This window comes from Ornithorhynchus anatinus, chromosome 10 (assembly GCF_004115215.2).
Source record: "Ornithorhynchus anatinus isolate Pmale09 chromosome 10, mOrnAna1.pri.v4, whole genome shotgun sequence".
Classification (NCBI taxonomy): domain Eukaryota; kingdom Metazoa; phylum Chordata; class Mammalia; order Monotremata; family Ornithorhynchidae; genus Ornithorhynchus; species Ornithorhynchus anatinus.
Window position 1 is genome coordinate 19767461 of NC_041737.1, and position 20221 is coordinate 19787681.

The 20221-nt window shown below is 41.0% G+C and overlaps 1 protein-coding gene across 5 annotated transcripts in view; it reads left to right on the top strand.

Annotated features, from left to right (window-relative positions):
* Positions 1 to 20221, top strand: part of DZIP1 (DAZ interacting zinc finger protein 1) — a 51464-nt gene that overhangs the window by 26946 nt on the left and 4297 nt on the right. For 2 of the 5 annotated variants that reach the window (XM_007667970.4, XM_029073359.2), the window contains exons 12-18: positions 2696 to 2758; positions 7917 to 8059; positions 9024 to 9222; positions 9457 to 9586; positions 9817 to 9870; positions 10519 to 10715; positions 12283 to 12422. In XM_007667970.4, coding sequence (XP_007666160.1) covers positions 2696 to 2758; positions 7917 to 8059; positions 9024 to 9222; positions 9457 to 9586; positions 9817 to 9870; positions 10519 to 10715; positions 12283 to 12422 — 926 coding nt within the window. The remainder of the gene's footprint in view (positions 1 to 2695; positions 2759 to 7916; positions 8060 to 9023; positions 9223 to 9456; positions 9587 to 9816; positions 9871 to 10518; positions 10716 to 12282; positions 12423 to 20221) is intronic. The other 3 variants (XM_029073360.2, XM_007667973.4, XM_029073361.2) reach the window with 3 other exon arrangements.

Consider the following 20221-nt stretch of genomic DNA (forward strand, 5'->3'; position numbering starts at 1 on the left):
TCTTATTTAGAAAGTACTAAACTTAATAAGATTATTGGACTAATTGAGGTGACCTATTGGTCCTAATTCCTTTCTAGCATCATAACAGTTGACTCAATATATTTGAATACAGGAATTTATGTTTGTAACCTATAAATAATCTAGACTATTCCTTGAAATGTGTGCTTTTATAGTCATAGAGGTGTTTAGACAATACAGATTTTATCCCTTAGTGTAGTAATAGAGAATAGGTTATATTGAGTCTATTTGAAATTGTTAGAATAGTGTATATCTGAGAAAAAGTTCCTGAAAAAAATGCACTCTTTGCTTTCATTAAAAATTCCCTCATCTCTTACCCTCTATCCAAGTCATGTAATGATAACAATGGTATTTGTTAAGCACTTACTATGTGCTAGGCACTGTAGTAAGTGCAAGGGTAGATACTAGACTGGACACAGTCCATGTCCCACTTGGGGCTCACAATCTCAATCGCCATTTTACAGATGAGGTAACTGAGGCACAGAGAAGTTAAGTGACTTGCTCAAAGTCACACAGCAGACAAGTGTCAGAGCTGGGATTAGAACCCAGGTCCACTGACTTTCCGGCCTGTGTTCTTTACACTAGGTCCTGCTGCTTTCCATTTCTTAAAATATAGCCGAATTTTGGACATGAATTCTGATGGCTCTTTAGGTGGTTACAAAGTAGCCTGGGGATGGAAGAGAAAGGAAATGTGTCCAGGATTGATTGGGCTCTGCCTGCAGTCACAGACAATGAATGAATGAAAAGCATCCTAGGAGTGGTGGCTTGGAAATTTCTGGGGCCTGCCCAGTGATAGCAGAGGGAAGAGCTGACAGGGAGGGACCAGCTGGGTAGCCAAGAAGCTGCCATGAACTCTCTTAATAGAAAAGGCATCTGGTCTGGGGACCACCAGTCAATGAGAAAGATACCTGAGGCCATAAGGTGAAGAGGAGCCTCAAATTGGCTCTTTAACCTTTCCAGCCCAGTCCATGGTGATTCAGGGCTGGGGAAGTTAATAGGGGGCCATCAGGCCAGGAGAAGGAACAGCATGCCATTCCATGCTCCAAGCTTGGTCACAGAGGGAGATCACAGCAAGGAGGAGGGAAAGGGGCCGAGGGGAGGAGAGAGGCATGACAGGGATGGGGCAAGGAGATTATACAGTATTGAATTACCTGTAATGGTATTAGCATGAGTACTTCCTGGCAAAACAAAGAATAAGGCATTTTCACAATTATCCATGCTAATTATCCATTAATTAGCATGGATAATTGTGAAAGTCCCTTATTCTTTGTTTTGAAAAGAAATATTTTGCCTAATAGGATTGTATAACACATAACTGGTGCACACAATAATGGTGGATTCATAAAGCTTATGAAAGTTGCTTTATATGAGCTCTCACAATAACAAAATATTCAGTGCCAGTGGCTTTTCTTTACAATCCCTAACAAATGCCATGGTATTGATCGTTTCTACAGTCTTATATGTTATTCCTAAAAATAACATATAAAGGGTTTAAATGACCCTGTAAAGATAATTCTTGCAGCTAGGAATGTTTTGAAATCAGTCATTTATTGAGTACTGCCCCTTTAGGTAGAGAATTGTGTAAAATGTACCTGGACAGTTGTAAAAAAATAAGTTTGATGTGATCTTGCCCTCAAGAAGTTTATAGTCTAGAAGACAGACATAGAAAATTTAACACTGATTTTTTTTTTTAATGATCAACATACAAGAATAGAAAGTTATCGTTTCCAAAGTCTTCATTAACAATTCCCTCCTAAACCTGTGAAGCAATTTCAAAATTTTAAGACAACTTTCTATTACCATCTTGCTCAGATATTAATAAATCAATCACATTTCTAGGTATATATTATATATCAGTTATGTTTATAAATAACTTAGAATGTGCAAAGCACTGTGCCATGGATAGTGAATCAGACACAGTCCTTGGTCCACAAGAGCCTCCCTCTCTTAGGGTGGGGGGATAGTAAACAGGGAAGAATCAACCAGAATCTCTAAAGACAACCTAATTCAGTACTGTGGCCAACTGAATTCAGAAGCAATAACCGTTCATTAATTGTTGGAGGGAGTAGTGCTTGCGCTCCTCACCAATCTAGGCTAGGCTTTCCATGGACCAAATGACTAATCTTCCCAGCATTCTGAATATTGTAAAGGGGGGGCTTCTTGCCCGCCTGCCACACCTATGGGAGTCGGGACTTCTCTCCCACAGTGTCAGAGGAGGGAGCCCCCTCCTTGCCCGCCCCCTCCATTAACTTTGGTATCTTGGGTACGTTGGAAATGATTGTCAAGAAAACGAAAACAGATTAGTTAACCACAGTTAGTGCCTAGTTGAGTACATTTGAATTTCAGATGGAGCCTGCAAATTGGTTGACAGTCACTCAAAAAAGTTGTGTTCTTTTGTGCTCTCAAAACTTTGCATTTTATGAAAGTTGAGAACTTAGTGGAGGTAAAGCCAAGAAGTTGACAGCAAATGATTGGCATGTATAATTTCTTTAAAGTAAAACTCAATTAAATTTCCATGAAAATACTGTTTTTCAAACATGCATGATAAAGCCCATCTAAATTGAATGTTTTAATAAAGTCAGATATATTTTTCCATATTCAGGCTATTAGAAAATAATATGACTTTGACATTATCCTTCTGTTGTCCTGTTGTGCTATTCCTATTTTTCCTCATCAGTAGAACAGGCATTTTCGTCGCACATACTGGAACCAATAGAGGAACTTTCAGAGGAGGAAAAAGGTAATAGTGTGGTCAATTGAGGCTTAAGTGTACATTAATTGTTGCTTTTATTTTGAATAATTAGACACAATACAACTATAAAAGATGTTCCAGTAATTTTGTCATGCTATTTCAGGAAAATGTTGAGAATTGATTTTTTAAAATTTGTGAAATGTGGTATGCTCTATAATTTTCCCCTGAACACACAGAGTTCTAATTAAGAATAATCAAACAAGCACTTACTCTTTTTACAACTACCCTAAATAGTTAATCATCTGTGATCATCCTGTGTCTACTTTTTTTTCTTGCTATTTGTTTTTATAAATTCATTTTATTGGGCAGTTAGGTCAATTGGTAATTCTGCATCCCCTATCTTTCTGGAAACAAGAAAATGCCTAGCACATTAGTAAATTATTAATTATTGAAAATAATTATTAAAATTAATTATTAGTGGCTTGAAATATATACAGAAGGAATGGATGAAATATACTTTTTTGTTGGGAGGTAGGTAGCTGGGTTTCCATCTTCCAAAGTTAGGTGATTACAGTATTTATTAGGTGATTACTGTGTGCTAAAGCACTACACTGAATGCTGGATTAGATACACGATAATCCTATTGGACTCATTCCCTATCCTACATGGGGCTCACAGTTACAGAGGTAGGGAGAGTAGCTATTTTATCTATTTTGTCCCCATTCTATAGATGGAGAAACTGATGCCAATAGAAGTTGTCACACAACACCCTAGTAGCTGAGCTGGGACTAGAACCCATATTTCCAGGCTCCCAGTGCTGGGCACTTTCCCCTAGACCACGCTGCTTCATTGGGAGCCAGGCCAACCAGATGAGATCAGAGAAGGGAGTCTCTTTCTCTACCCCTTCTCACTACCCCCCCAACCCCTAACCCAAGAGGGAGAAAGGTGAAGAATTTAAGCAGCTATTATAAAGGTCTAAGTATGCCAAATTTTCTTCCTAACAACTTCCAATTTCCTCAGTTCACCAATAATACAAGTTTCTTATGACACAGCAAACCTAGTTACATAACTAGCATGGAACCATTCATTCATTCAGTCGCATTTATTGAGTGCTTACTGTGTGCAGAACACTGTATAAGTTGTAAAGATCAGTGGTGTCCACACAGAAGGATGTACCATTCACAATGGTGAAAACAGGCAAGTGGTACAACATGTTCGTTGCTGAAGAGGGATATATTCTCTTCCTCTGGATTTATTGTATTTAATTTCTAATACTTATGTTCTCTGTAGGTACTGTATATTCTGTATCTACTACTTTTATAGCATGAAGAGTCATCAGATTATATAAAACGTCTATTTCCTTCTAGTTGCACTTCAGATATGTTCCCTAGAGTCTGCAAGATGGGCAGGCCGTATGCTGCCTGGCATTTGTTTAATGGCATAGTTTGATATTTAATAATATACTTTATTTCTTTAGACATGTTACAGTAAAAGATTGAAGCCCACTACCGGCAGAGATCTAAAGTTATCCATTCTCCTGGATTTGCTCTGCCTCTCTTGGGTTCTCCAGAGCACAGGAGAAATGGTGATCAGGTGAAGTCAGCAGATAGCCTGGGGTCCTGCTGGTCCCCCAAACCTGATATGCCACCTGAGCCAGGAGAGGCACTTTGCATGGCTCCGGGGCTGGTCTGGCTGTGGTGGGCTATAATAATAATGTTGGTATTTGTTAAGCGCTTACTATGTGCAGAGCACTGTTCTAAGCGCTGGGGTAGATACAGGGTCATCAGGTTGTCCCACGTGAGGCTCACAGTTAATCCCCATTTTACAGATGAGGTAACTGAGGCCCAGAGAAGTGAAGTGACACCCACAGTCACACAGCTGACAAGTGGCAGAGCTGGGAGTCGAACTCATGACCTCTGACTCCGAAGCCCAAGCTCTTTTCCAATGAGCCACGCTGCTAGCAGTAGAGGTGATAGCAATTAGCACCTGTCAGCATTCATTATGATCTCTGCTGCCAAGTCCTAGAGTAGGGGAGGAGAAGAAAGTGGCAGCAGGGTGTTGGGGCTACCAAGCAGGAACCCCCAGCCCCTGGCCAGGGTGAATGGCAGAGGGGGGCTTCTAGCTGAATGCTTTACCAGGCCCAGCCTGGCAAGAGGCTAACTAAGGAGCAGGTGGAACAGATCCCACAGAGAGAGAGAATTGCTTTCCCACTCTGGCTCCCTCAGTGCTGCCTTGCCAGGAGGATGTGGCGGGGGCAGTGAACAGGTCGGCCGGCTCAGGACAGGCCTATCCACAGAGGATGAGGAGCACAGTGGCCAATGATCTGGATGGTGTGATGGTAGCCGGGACATGGCGCAGAGCGATCATGGAATTCCTCAACTTCTTCCGCACCCCTCCTGCTTGGCCACCTCACTCTGGCTTCATCCCCTCATATTCAGCTGTTGAAGCTGTGGCTGCGCTGTGAGATCTCTCAGGGGTGGATATGGTGCAAGGAGAAGGCGGCTGAGAGCAAGGTTCAGATCTGGACCCCGCAACGGCAGCAAGGAGAAGTTGAGTTGTGTGGCAGGAGGGGTGGAATGAAGCGGGGTTAGCCGGTCCAACGCAGGCGGCTTTTGCTTGTGCCCAGGTCTGTGGTGGCAGTTTGTGCAGCTGGGGGCTTTATTGTGGAGGTTTTCTATGCCTCCCCAGCCCAGTGCCCAGGGCTACAGCACCTATTAAGCCCACCTGGTGTAAAACTGGGTAATTAGGTAACATTAAAGATAAGGTGATCAGAGCGAACTCTTGCACGGCAAGGGCAATGTTTCTTAGCTAGGCTAGCCGGGATTCAACACAGATAAAGGCATGGCTGTGTATCTCAAAGAAAAAAAGATGATGAAAGTAAAATCACTGATATGTACACAGTAATGAGATCTAATCAACTACAGTCAGAATTCAGTGAAATCAGTAAGCCCGTCCCCACACTGAATACTTGTGGTCTTTCTTCAGGCTATAGGTTGATTTGGGGATTCTACTGCTAGTAATTCCCAATAACCCTCCAGATGACTAGGCAAAGTCCTTTTCTGGGCATTCGATCATTCATTCATTCATTAGTATTTATTGAGTGCTTACTATGTGCAGAGCACTGTACTAAGCACTTGGAATGTACAATTCGGCAACAGATAGAGACAATCCCTGCCCAATGACGGGCTTACAGTCTAATCGATCAGTCAATCAGTGGTGCGTATTGAAGGTTTATTGTGTGCAGAGCATTGTATTAAGCACCTGGGAGAATTCATTACAACAGGTGATGGATCCATCCCTTGCCCTCAGCGAGCTTATAGTCTAGACGACATCCCTGGCTCAGTTGACTAGAACTTTGGATGGCAAAGCTTTGATCGATTTGACTGTGTATATAGATGTTCAGGAAGAGATGAAATGCAAGTAGGTGATGGAAATTATGTGGTTAACCCCTCTAATTTTGCATTAAAAAAACCCTCCTTTCCATTGACTTTTAAGGCTCTCCACTGACTCTCCCTAGTTTATATTTTGGCTTTCTTCACCTCCTACTCTCCAGCTATGATAATAATTGTGATATTTGTCAAGTGTTTACTATGTGCCAGGCACAATACTAAGCGCTGGGGTGGATACAAGGAAATCAGATTGGACACAGTCCCTGTCCCGCATGGGGCTCACAATCTAAATTCCCATTTTATAGCTGAGGTAACTGAGGCATAGAGAAGTGAAGTGCCTTGCCCAAGTCCACACAGCAGATAAGTGACTCCCAGGCCTGTGCTGTATCCTCTATGTTGTGTCACTTCCCTCACACTCACTCTTTCTTTCCCAAAACTAGCTTTACCATCCTCCTAACTGTAGCCAGCTTTTAATTTGCCCACTCCAACCCTTTGCTTACAGTTTCTCCCATCGTGCAGCCCCTTCCACACAAAAAAATCCTCCAGTCCATAATCCTCTCTTTTAAAAGCCCTTCTTAGGTTGCACTTCTTTTTTTAAATGGTATTTAAGTATTTACTCCCACAAACTTTCCCTGAGTAATTTACCAACACCCAAAGCTGTACCAAGTCAACAGTCACTTTTAGACCTTATTTATAATGGTAATAATAGTTATGGTATTTAAGTGCTTATTATGTGCCAGGCAGTGTACTACGCACTGGCAACACAAGCAAATCCAGTTGGACACAGTCCCTGTCCCTCATGGGGCTCACAATCTTAATCTCCATTTCACAGATGAGGTAATTGAGGCACAGAGAAGTAAAGTGATTTGTCCAAGGCCACACAGCAGACATGTAGCAGAGCTGGGATTAGAACCTATGACCTTCTGACTCCTAGGCCCTTGCACTATCCACTCTGCCATGCTGCTTCCCAATCCTCCATACTTGTTTATTTAGATATAGTTGATGGAGCATTCCATTACTTTTTCTCATTCCACTGATTACAAATGCTTTTGTGTCTTTCTCCCCTGTTAGAGTGGAAACTCCTTGGGGGCAAGGATTGTGTTGTAGGCCATGATGGATGAGGCCACTAATGTTCTCCCTTATTCCTTGCTTTGTCCAGATAAAGAGAGAGAGGTATTTTTAGAGAAGATTTGGAGTGGGATAGGAGTCATTTTAATTTTAGGGTAATTTGCACAGCTATTTTGAGCAAAATATGTTTTCCCAGGTCTAAAATAATGCTATTTACTTGTGATTTTCAGATTCTATTTTTATTTTGAAAGGAAAAATAATTTCAGAATTTCAAGATAAATTTGGCCTTCAATAATAATTGCCTTTTGACTATAGGAAAATGGTTGTATTCCACATTAGTCATGCACTATGGTCTTACAAAGGCTGAGCTGATGAGCATATTGTATTTTTAGAAAAAAATGAAATGTTCCTATTGGGGAGATGTCCAACTTCTGACCATGGGTTTTTCATTACACGAATGCATATGTTATTTTATCCATTTTTTTGTAACTTGAAATGGAGTTAAAGGATGTGAGAGGACTTGAACATTAATGTTTTAAAAATTAGACTTTTAAAAGCTAGTTAAAAGTGCTTTTAAATATATTAGGGCATTGCACGTAAGTCACATTAGTTATGACGAGAATAAAACTTCTGGGGAAAAAAAGCATTCAAATCTGCTTATTTGTTATAAAAGCATCTATCTTTAATTATTTTTAGAAGTATTCAGAAAATATTCACTTTTACTTGTAATTTTTTGTATTTTATTTCAGGGAAAGAGAATGAATTGAAATTAAATAACAGTAAACTACATTTAATAAATGCTTTGAAGACTAATCCTTCCCTCACTAAGGAATTACGCATCGTTTTAGAACAGACGTTAGTAGAGAAACTGGAATCCTTGGGAATTAAAGCAGTAAGTTAATGCTGTCTTGTGGGCTTCAGGGTTGGGGGAGGGCATTTTCATAATTGAAAAAGTGCATTATAATGGGGAGCATCAATATTGTATTCATTAAAGTGGAATAGATGGAAACAATATTGGCATTGTGCTGATACAACCCCTGTAATTGCATAATGATAATGTTGGGATCCTAGTGGCATGGGGCTGGGAATCAGGAGACTTGGGTTTTATAATCAGCCCCGCAACTAGGCTTCTCTGACCTTGTGCAAGTCATTTAATCTTTTTGGGCCTTAGTTTTCTCATCTGAAAAATGGGGATAGTATCTGTCTTTTCTTCAGGGATATTAGATAAAATGAGGTAATTGATGAGAAAGCCCTTTGGAAAAATAAAAGTGTTTAACAGTAAACACTGTTATAACTGCCTGGGTTTAGGGCTGCCAGGGATAGGCAGGGACAACCCCTCTGGCAGGAAAATGTAATAATGCCTGGAAGAAATCCACTATATGCAGTCCTTTCTGCTCAGTGCCCCTTTATTCCACCCTCTTATCCTACCTTCTGCGTAGACCTACAGATATGTGACTTTAAACTTTTCAGGGGAAAAATTCCATTTTTAAATAGCAGTTGCTTCTGGTTCTATGAGTATGCAGTGTGACTTTATTATTCAGTATAGTGGTTTCAAAAGCTATTTCTTTTTTTCATACTTTGAATACTTATTGTTTTGAATCACAGATGTGCAAGATTTTGAAAGTACATGTTGGCATTTTAAATTAATCAGTGGTATTTATTGAGTACTTCTTGTGTGCAGACCACTGTGCTAAGCACTTGGGAGAATACAATACCTATGAAGATGATGATATAAAAATGTTTACAATTCATGCCTTTGACCAGCATTTTCATGATCAGCACATGTGTTTATAAAGAAGAGAATGTTATGGACCAGAGTGGTACATAATAGAATAATTAGGGCTTCTGTTCCTCAGGGGGTACGTGGAATTCCAAGCGACTTCTTAAATCGTGTGTTAGTATCTGTGGAATCTGCAAGAGAAGAGAGGGAAAAGCAAGTACCTAACATTCAGCAAATTAGAGAACACCTTGAACATCAAGTGAGCCGTAAGATTGAGGAGAGAGCATCACTCTCTTCAAATAGATCTGTTTCTACTTCTCATATCAATTCTGCAGGTAGGAGCATTTAAGGATTAATAGATAAAATTGTTGACACATTTTAGAACTTCTAAATAATTTTGAGGTTTAGTGTGCACTATTTTAAATTACTTATTATAAGCCTTAAAAATGTGTCAACAATAAGTGTTTTCAGCATTTGCAAAGAAAGTATTATGATTTGTAAACTTTTATTTATTTTATGGTCATATTACTTCTGGCTATTCTGAAGCAACACTGATTTCTGAATTTCAGATATAAGAAGGGTGTCGCAGTTAGAAACTACTGCACCTCTAGAATGGCCAAAACTGACAAAGCAGTCTTTGAAAATCAAATGTACGATGAAACAAAGACCTGTTGTTACTGAGAGGACATCAACACCAAAGTGAGTTTTTTTCCTCCCTTGCAATTTTAACTGCATTAATGTTTAACTTAATTTAGTTATACTAGTCACTCCAATCTGTTATTTTTAATGCCAAAGTGATGTTTAGGAATGTGTTCTATCCGTATTACTGAGATCTTCAAACTTAAAACCCAAATGGAGCAAGAAACTACCAAGTTCAAATATATGGTTCACAAATAAAATTTAGGAATATTTTGTGTTGTTCCTTTTAGAACCAGGAAAAATACGTTAGGAGATGACTTGCCAAAAAAATCTTCTAGTGTTACGTAAGTTAATTTGAGTGGTGAGGTTACTACTTTTGTGTGACTAATATGGCTTTTCTTGAAGCTTTCCTGTTGAATGGCCCTTGCATTGCATGGTAGCATTCTGTTAGGTCTAAGATATTAAACTAATTCCATAAATTGAGAACTTCATGATATTTAACAATTCCTTACTTTCATGTTTTTCCTATTTCCAATAGTTTAAATAATATAAATGATAATGGTATAAATTTAGGGTCCCTCAAAATTTTCCTCTCACACTACTACAGCCACTAATATTTCACACCTTTTTACTTATTCATTTCTACCAGACCTGCTGTAGGGTATGTAAAGTGCTTGTAAGAGGCATGCACTTTCTTCCTCCAATTCCCAGTTAGGAAAATGGAAACCTAGAGTGTAAGATGACTTTGCCTTGGACAGACTTAAAATGGCAGTGTCAACATCAAAGCCCCCAAGCTTCTAATTTTGAAGTTTATCCATTGGCATTACCACCTGAGCCTCCCTGTTGTGTTCTGGCTTAGGTACAAACATCCTGCATTTTTCATTAGCTACTAGAGGAAGTACTAGCAGCATACTGTAGCTGTAACTGTTAAGTATTGAAACTTAACTCAAGCATAATTTCATGTTCTCTTTTTGCTCAATGTTGATTCATAGGACCCCTCCATTTAGTTCAGAGGAGGAGTTAGACGAAGAAATGATTGTACAGTCGTATGTGTACCCCGAATTACTTCAGCAGCCATCATCTAAAACTGTTGTGAATAACTTTGGAAAGGACATTAACAAAAGTGATTCTGATTGGACTGAAGAAAGTGAAATTGAAGAGCTTGAAGCACCGTCTAAGCCTCCGAGAAGTCTGTTTTCTTTTTTTAAAAAAATATTTTTATTAGGGAAAATTTTTAACTAGTATTAATCAAAGGAGATACATTTCCTCCTAAATCCCCATGTTAAAGAGAAAATGTTAAAATCAGTCTTGTGGTTTGATCAAATACAAAGCAGAAAAAGTATATTTCTAACAACTATTAACATATTAATAGTATTAATTCTTAAAACATTTTATGTCCATGGGTTCTGTAGTATTTTGGCATTCCTTGGGATCACTGAGACATCCTGGATTATGGCTTGTGACAAAATCCAGGACATCCTCAGGTGAGATGCTCACCTGCCATCATATGCCCAACGTTACCTGGAACTGCCAGCTGCAAGTCACCTCTCAGGTGTTGCTTGAATGAATTGCCGATCCAGGGTTAGATCTGGGCCTGGGAATGGCAGTAGGAATGGCTGATAGCCGCGGAGGGACCTGAGTGTGTGCTGGGAGACTGTGGAAATGCAGAGGGTTGTCTGTGCCAGAGAGCATGAATGCCTCACAGCCCTTCATGATGCACAGAGCCAAAAACTTTTTCCACTTTTCAGTTTGTAAGCTTCACATTTTTACCACAATGAAGAAATAATATTTTTTAATTTAGAAATTAGAAACCAGGTGTCCTGAAAGCAACTTTCAGAAGTCAGTGGTTATACAAAAATGCTGTTGATTATGGGCATCCTAAACTGACATTAATGTAGTAACAAGAGATTCTGCTCTATCAGTAGGGCAAGGATGCCGGTGATGTGCAGACTTCAAAGGTTTCTGGCCAGTGACTTTGGGGGTTCGAAAGGGCTAACCAGGTGAAGCTGCAGGAAGGCTGGAGATAAACCCACCACCTTGGGTCCGGGTCTGTTGTTGCTCTCCTGCCTTCCTTCCCCCACACTCCCCAACAGCAGTTTCATCAGCTTCAGCCACATCTCCCCTCACAGTTCATTCAGTTGGATTTATTGTGTGCACTTACTGTGTACAGAGCACTGTACTAAGCGCTTGGGAGAGTACAATAGAAAAACAAAAAGACATATTCCCTCCCCACTGTGAGCTTACAATCTAGAGCAGGGGAAACAGACATCTTCTAGACTGTGAGCCTGTTTTGAGCAGGGATTGTCTCTGTTGCTGAATTGTACTTTCTAAGTGTTTAGTACAGTGCTCTGCACACAGTAAGCACTCAATAAATATGATTGAATTAATATAAATTACAATTATGTGCTGTGGGGCTGGGAGGAGGGATGAATAAAGGGAACAAGTCAGGATGACACTGAAGGGAGTGGGAGAAGAGGAAAGGGTGGAGGGAATTAAGGAAGGCCTCCTGGAGGAGATGTGCCTTCAGTAAGACTTTGAAGAAGGGAAGAGTAATTGTCTGTCGGATTTGAGGAGGGAGGGCATTCAGGCCAGAGGCAGGATGTGGGTGAAGTGTGGCCAGTTACACCTTCACTGTTAAACCCCTTGGGATAGTAAATCTTTGGAGCGTTTCATCAGTGTTTTTCTATTCTAGTGTTAAATGGACTCTAAAGAGAGACAGGACTGGATTTTAAAATTCATTTTTCTTCTTCATATAGGCGTGAGCATCAAAAAGTTAACTGAAAAGGTTGAAAAGACATTATCAAGTCATGGAAGTTTGAATAAGCTAGTTGGTGGGATTAATGTTACTCAGGCATTTATGAAAAAGGAAGTAATAGACAACAAAGAAGAATTAAAGGTACTGCCTCCTTTTATTCTTTAGTCATTAGAAGAATTACCATTCTTAGACCAGATTGTATAGATGAGCTTCTTGTTTTCTTTCCCATGCATTTTTCAATTTTTGTAATGTTTCTGTCTCTTAGATTTTCCACTCTTTTCCTGAACCTTCGTTCCTATCATTCATTCAGTCAGTTGTATTTATTGAGTGCTTACTGTGTGCAAAGCACTGTATTAGGTGCCTAGGAAAAGACAAGAATAAACAGACATTTTCCCTACCCACAATGAGCTTACAGTCCAGACCTCCACCTCCCCTCTGACATTTCCCCTTCTTCTTTCTCCTTGTCTTGTTCCTCTCTTCTTAAATAGTGGTTTTCTTTTTCTTGCATTTTTTTACTGTTATTGATGATCTTTAAAAAAAAAAAGTTGTTCCAGCTTTTCATTTATTTTGCATTCATAAGTGCTTTGTCTTCAGGTTCATTGTCTCTCTCTTGCTTCTTTATCATCCCTGGTGATGGTATTTTGCTGTTATAGAAGAATTTTTGTCTGGTCTGATTTGTTGTACACCAAGTCACGACGATTGCTTCTGAATATCTTCATATTGATAATGTGTTAATTTATCTTCCCAGAATAGTGTTGATGATATAAGGGTGTTTTCCTAGGAGTTCCTCCAGCTGATGAACCCAAACTACCATCCCATTTAAATTAGGCATTTTCCACTATAGGTTTTACCCCAAACATTCTAAAATATTTTTGCAGTTCAGGAGAGAAACTTTCGATAACATTCTGGACATAGCGAAATTACATGCTCCAGGAGCAGCAAAAAAGAGGAGAAATCATTTCATATACATATATGTACAAATACATACTCAAGAAGAGTTTGCTTCTTGGAATCTCCTGTTGAAAAGCCCCAAAAGCCATGGTCCAGTCATGAAGACTTATGGGCTGAGAAGTTGCATGTAGGGAACAATTATGTTGTTAGTCATTTGCACAATGCCAATCACATTCTCTCATCCCTACCAGTCATTTTTCTAGGTGGGGCAAAAAGCAAGTAAGTGGGCAGGGGTGTAGCCAGAGGGTGTACAAGAATTTTCTTTATAAAACCCATTTATAGCCAAACCAGCTACAACGTCGTGCCAATGCTGTGCTGTAGCCCCAAAGATGAGTAAGCATTTGCCAGGATAGCCACCTCGATAGTTGCTGAAGTCTTCATTGCCTGTGATTGCTTAGCCAAATTCAGGATTCCTGGTGGGCCTGTCCAACATGTGAGATGTTCTAGGTGGTTCTTTGGTCAGAAGTCTTCATCACAGGGTGCTCATCAGCTCCAGTAGGTTTTTTCCTCCTTCTGCCTTTTTTGTCCTCCACAACGTGGTAAGATGTTGACTTTGGTGGGATGGTTGCTGTCTACCTGTGTATATATGTAATTGCCTTTTGTGTTTGAAGAAGATGCCAAGAAGGTGAAATTCACCTCTGCTTGTGTATGTGGCTGAAAAGGCCCATGTGGGACTCTTGGGCACACAAACAGATGTCCTTTGTTATGTTGTTCTGTTGCTTGCAGAGCCTGGTGCTGTTGTTGCTTTTGCCTCTCTGTCTCATAGTCCTTTTGAAGATTATGCTCGAAAAGAGCTGCTCCTTTCTTGACCAGAGCACACCACGTAGCTCCATCTGTGGCAGTTGGCGTCCAGTTTTCGGCTGAGATGAAGCATCGTCTGAGGCTCTGTTTTACTGTGTCCTTAAAACCTTTCCTCTGTCCTCCTTGCTTTCAGTTTCCCAATTTCAGCTCTCCATACAGCACCTGTTTGGGTATCCTACTGTCGTCTATTATCCTCACATGTCCCACCCAGCGCAGCTGTGTTGAGGTGAGCATAGCTTCGAGGAGTCTGACTTTGTTCCAGGGCTTTGTTGTTTATGATCCTCTCCTGCCATTTGATGCTGAATATCACCCTAAGTGATGTGGAGGGAACTGCCCAAGGGGTCAGGCATGGCGTCCAGGTCTCAGCCATGGTGATGGTTGGACAGCACTACAGCTCTGTAGATCTTTAGTTTGGACTGTAACCTAATGCCATGCCTCTCACATGCTGCCATCACGCTCTTTTTGACAGTCTCCTAAAGGATGTGCTGGCCTTTTCAACTTGACTTTTAACTTCTTTGCCTATACATACATCATTGGTCATAGTGCTACTTTAGATAACGGTTGGTGACAGTGCTTAATTCCTTATTGCCCATGTGGATTTTTGGTTGCATGTGGATGGGTCCCCTGGTGCAAACTGACACATTGGCTCAGATTTCTTTAGACTAAGTGGTGGACCTGGCTGATCGACAAAGTGATTTAAAATAAGCTCTATGTCTTCTTGGGAGGGTGCCTCAAAGGTGAAATCATCTGTATACAACAAATGTTAAATGGCCATCTGTAAGATGTTAGATTTCACTCGAGTCTCTTGATTGGAAACATTTCCTAAAGGAACAGAAGCATAGTTTCACACCTGCATCTAGGTCTAGGCTGTGTAGAATGTATGCAACAGGACCGGGCCCACTAAATGTACCTGCCTTATCCCATCAGCAATGGGGAACGGATTAGAAAGGTCTAATCCTTTCTACTATGCTATCATGAAGTCTTGGAATCAGTGTTCTTTTTAGGGCAGCCAAATTTACAGAGCAGTTTCTAGATTTAATAATGGCTACAAATAGTTTTGTATGGTCAGTGAAAACTGTATACTGGCCAAGGTGCTGATTCTCCATACATATCTTGAGTCTGACCCACTGCAAAGGTCACGTCGGTTGGTCAGGGCTGAATGTGAAAAAAAAAGTCTTTAGGGTAATGCTGCCGGTGAGCAGGCACTTGATGGCAGACAGCAGCCAGAGGGTATACAGCATGGCAGGAGAGGAGGAGGGAGTGTCCCAGGTCAATACATTCCCTGGGGAGTGGAAGAGGGAGAAAAGGGGAGCAGTGGGGAAGTGAGGCCCAATCAAGCCCCCCAAATAATTTGGGGGTAGGAGAAGAGGCTAGGTAAGAAGGCTATGTGGAAAATTGGGTGCTTAAATGGAAGAGTATGTAAATCGATGTGTACAAAGTGGTACAAGTGATTTTGAGTCTAAGTGCTTAAGGGGGTAGTTAGGAGGACTCATTGTGGGCAGGGAACATGTCTAACATCTACCACCTCTGTTGTATTATGCTCTCCCAAGTGCTTAGTACAGTACTCTGCACAGTGTAGTGTTCAATATAGACCACTGATTGAAAAGGAGGAAGGTTAATATAGGAAAAGCTCCCTGAAGCAGGTGGGATTTCAGAAGGGCTTTGAAGAGAGGGAGAGGCTATGATTTGGGGAATTGGAAGGGGGTGCCGAAAGAGTTCTAGGAGGAAGGAAGGGTATAAGCAAGGCAGGCTCGGAGACAGGAGGACAAGAATGAGGCCAGTTAGAAGGTGAGTTTGGGAGAAACAGAAATGATGAGGTGGGGTGCAGTGGGAGAAGTGAGTTAGTGCATAGGAAGAAGAGAACTGGTGGAGTGACAAAGCTAATTGTGAGGATTTTTTCTGGATATGGAGATAGATGGATAACGATTGGAGATTTCTGAGGAGTAGTGAGATGGGTGCAAAATGATCTAGGCAGCAGAGTGAAGCATGTTCCAGAGAGTATAGGAGGTAGAGACAGAAGACCAGTGAGGAGGCTGACATAGTAGTTTAACTGGGATATGATGGGTGCCTGGGCCAAAGTGGTGGCTGTTTGAAGGGGTGGATAAAGGAAGTGTGGGGGATAAAGCCAACTGGATTTTACAGGCTGAAAGTGAGAGTTGAACAAGGAGCTTTACAACCAATGAATGAAGGATAATGCTTCTCTGCAGGTCTCAGCCAGAGGCTGATGTAGTTGTCAGAATATGAAATAGTGGAAAAGGCCAATTGATTTAAGCAGGGATTTATACATTCATCACTGAGCAGTCGATAGTGTGTTACAAGGAAAGTGGATATAGAGGAGTAAAGTTGGTGCATTTGGGTGGATGTCATGGCAGGCATCTATAAAGGCTCCTGCCAAAACAACTGTATCTACTGATGGAAGCAAGACCGGACTAGATGAACCATTGTACCAATACCAGCATTTGTCTGTCATCTTAGATTTCTCTGTCTGATTCTAAACCACTGAAACTTCTCCAATGGAATGACTTCTCTGAATAAAATCCTTAGGTATCTGTGCGCTTAGCAAACAGTACTATGGCCAAATTACATTATCCCTGTTCTTTGATGTTAAACAAAATTGAATCACAAGCATTCTAGAAATCAGTATGGATGGGTCTGCATCTCTATTTCTTCTGTTGCTTCCTCCTATCCTGCTAGTTTTCCACTCACTTGGTTACAGTAGAAAATTCAACAAATATGAAAAGATCTGCTCTTTATATGGTTCGCTTATGTTTTTCTGTGGTGATGTAGGGAGGTAGTTGCTAATTAATATTTTGCTATCTCCCCACCCAGTTTCCCATCACTACTGCCAGCTCTTGCAAAGCATCTAAGCATTTGGATACTCCTTACTCCTGGTTGTTCTTTTGTTCTTTTTCTTCGTGCTACCTTTCATTTATTTTCATGTGCATCTCCTCTAAGAGGACAGGCATCATGTCCAGAGTACTTAGTACAATGTTCTGGATAGAGTAAATGCGCAACTAAAACTGTTGACACTGTTCACATTTTTCCAGGCAGAGAAGTTAAGTGATTGGAACTACATTCAATGTCAAGACTGGCCTTACCCCCTAATTGAGACATTTGTTAAACACTGTGTGCCAAGCACCATTTTAAGTACTAGAGAAGACCCAAGATAATCAGGTTGGACACCACCCCTGTCCCACATGGGGCTCACAATCTTAATCCCTGTTTTACAGATGAGATAGCTGAGGCAGAGAGAAGTGAAATGAAGTGCCCAAAGTCACACAGTATACAAGTGGTGGAGTCAGGATTAGAACTCAGGCCCTTCTGACTCCCAGGCCTAGGGCCTATATGTAGACCTTGCTGCTTCTCCATGGTTTTAAAAGATAAGACATTCCATTTGCATGTTTATGACTTTGGGAATCTTCCCATCTCTGCAGTTATTCAGGCTCTATACATTTGAAAGTGTATAATATATAAAAAATATATTAGTGTATACATATTAGACATATTAGAAGTTATTCAGATCTGCCTCTTCAGAGTCATAATTGAAATTTCAGTGTAAGGAAAAGGGAAATTGCTAATTGATTTATACCTCTTTTCCAATCAAAAAATATAATACTAATAAATAATGGGTAAGTAGGAAATCTCAATTTCCTAAAAAAGTCATTTTGAGGACCAACCTTATCCTCAAGTTAGTCTAAAACTTTATTTTTCTTTAACTGAACAGATTCTGATTTTTTTATTTTAATGGTATTTGTTTAAGACACAGTAAGCATTTCACAATGTTGTAAGCACTGCGGTAGATATGTCATTAAGTTGAGACACAGTCCAAGTCACAAAGAGCACAGGTATTCAATCCCCATTTTGCAGAAGTGGCAACAGAGACACCGAGAATTTGAGTGTCTTTCCCAAGGTCACACAGTAATAATAATAATAATGTTGGTATTTGTTAAGCACTTACTATGTGCAGAGTACTGTTCTAAGTGCTGGGGTAGACACAGGGGAATCAGGTTGTCCCACGTGGGGCTCCCAGTCTTAATCCCCATTTTACAGACGAGGTAACTGAGGCACTGAGAAGTTAAGTGACTTGCCCAAAGTCACACAGCTGACAAGTGGCCGAGCAGGGATTCGAACCTATGACCTCTGACTCCAAAGCCCGTGCTCTTTCCACTGAGCCACGCTGCTTCTCCACAGTAGACAATTGGTGGAGCGGGAATTCGAACTCAGATCCTCTGTGTCCAAGGCCCATGCACTTTTCACTAGGCCATGCTGCTTCTACATATGATTTGTCACATTGATTCTCAGTTTGTCCACTTTCATGCAATATCTAGTTTTTTTGCTTCACACTTTTGTACCTGATGTGTGCTTTTGGAGTTTTCATTATTGTTTGGGAATTGTGATAGCTGGTCTTTCCAGGAAACCTACTGAATTAAGCACAGGCCAAAATAAGGGCCACACCACTTCACATTCCAATCAGTGAAAAGATCATTTTTAGCCTTTTTTTAATCCCAGTTCCCTAAAAGGCTACCAAATCTAAGATACATCCTTTGAGAGCTTTCAACCCCTGGCTCCCTACTTTAGAGCTACTTTATGAACATCTCTTTCTAAGCAGAACATGGGCATTATAACACGGGGTGAAGGAACAATTTTCCCTACAGTTTTTTGGCCATCCCTGCCCTGCCTCTTGGAGCCATATGGATCCTGGAACCACCAGAATGACATATCACTTTCCAACTGGTTCTAACTTGGCGGGTCCAGATTCCCTGCCCATTCAGCAATGGGCAGGTCAGGCCCAAGAGCCGAACAAAATCACCTCCCACCATCAAGGGAGCAAGTTCTGGGTTGTTGGAAGAGGAGTCTGTTTGACTGTCAGCAGCATAGACTGTAGACTGGGAAGCTGCATGGCCTAGTGGATAACAGCACAGGCCTGAGAGTTAGAGGACCTGAGTTCTAATCCTCCTTCTGACACATGCTTGCTACGTGACCTTGAGCAAATCACTTAACTTCTCCGTGCCTCAGTTCCCTCATCTGCAGAATAGGGATTCAATACCTGTGTTCCATCCTACTTAGAAGTGAGCCCCATGTAGGACCCAATCATCTTGTATCTCCCCCAGTGCTTAGTACAAAGCTTGGCACATAGTAAATGTTTACCAAATATAATAATAATAATAATGGCATTTGTTAAGCACTTACTATGTGTAAAGCACTGTTCTAAGTGCTGGGGAGGATACAAGGTGATCAGGTTGTCCCATGTGGAGGCACAGTCTTCATCCCCATTTTCCAGATGAGGTAACTGAGGCCCAGAGAAGTGAAGTGACTTGCCCAAAGTCACACAGCAGACAAGCAGCGGAGCCGGGCTTAGAACCCATGACCTCTGCCTCCCAGGCCCGGGTTCTTTCCACTGAGCCATGCTGCTTCTCATCACAATTATTATTATTATTACTACTAGTATACTACTAGTATAAGCTCCCTGAAGGCAGGGATTGTATTTAACAACTTCATTGTACTCTCTCAAGTGCTCAGTATAGTGCTCTGCACATAAGTGCTCAGTAAAATCATTGATTGTTTGATTGTTTGAGTCACATGCCACCTTTGGTGGGGCCTAAGATCTTGCCCACTCCTTGTTGTGAAAGGCCCCCAGGGTCTTGCCTTGGTCCTGTCCCTGCCAGAGCAGAGTCTGAGGTCCTGCCTACTGTCGGCCATGGCAAGAAGATTTGGCCTGGTCCTGTCCCACCCACAGCAGGAAGTTGGGTCTTATTCTTTCTCCTCCACAAGAGAAAATGGGGTCTGATGTAGTCGTTGCTGAGGCAGAGAACAAACTCATCTACCCTCCCACAGCACCCTCTCTTTCCTCCCCAGAGAAGCTTTACACCCAAAATGAAAGATTTGCCCCTGGAGCAAAAAATGCATAACCTTTTTTCATTTCTTCAAAAGTTGATAACACCTTACCTACTGCATCAATCTAGTGCCTTTCTTTCAAAGAACTCCAAACTCCCACTCATTTTACTCTCACACTCACACTGAGTTAAGGAGGGGGAAGGTGAACCTGATTAGATTTTCCTTCATAAACAGCAACCATTTTCTTTAATCAGGAATAATTCTCGATGGACAAATGCTTTTTTTTTCCTAATAGGGAACCACTTATACTTAATGGCCATTTTATGTATTCCATGTTTGGTGACTGCAGAGAA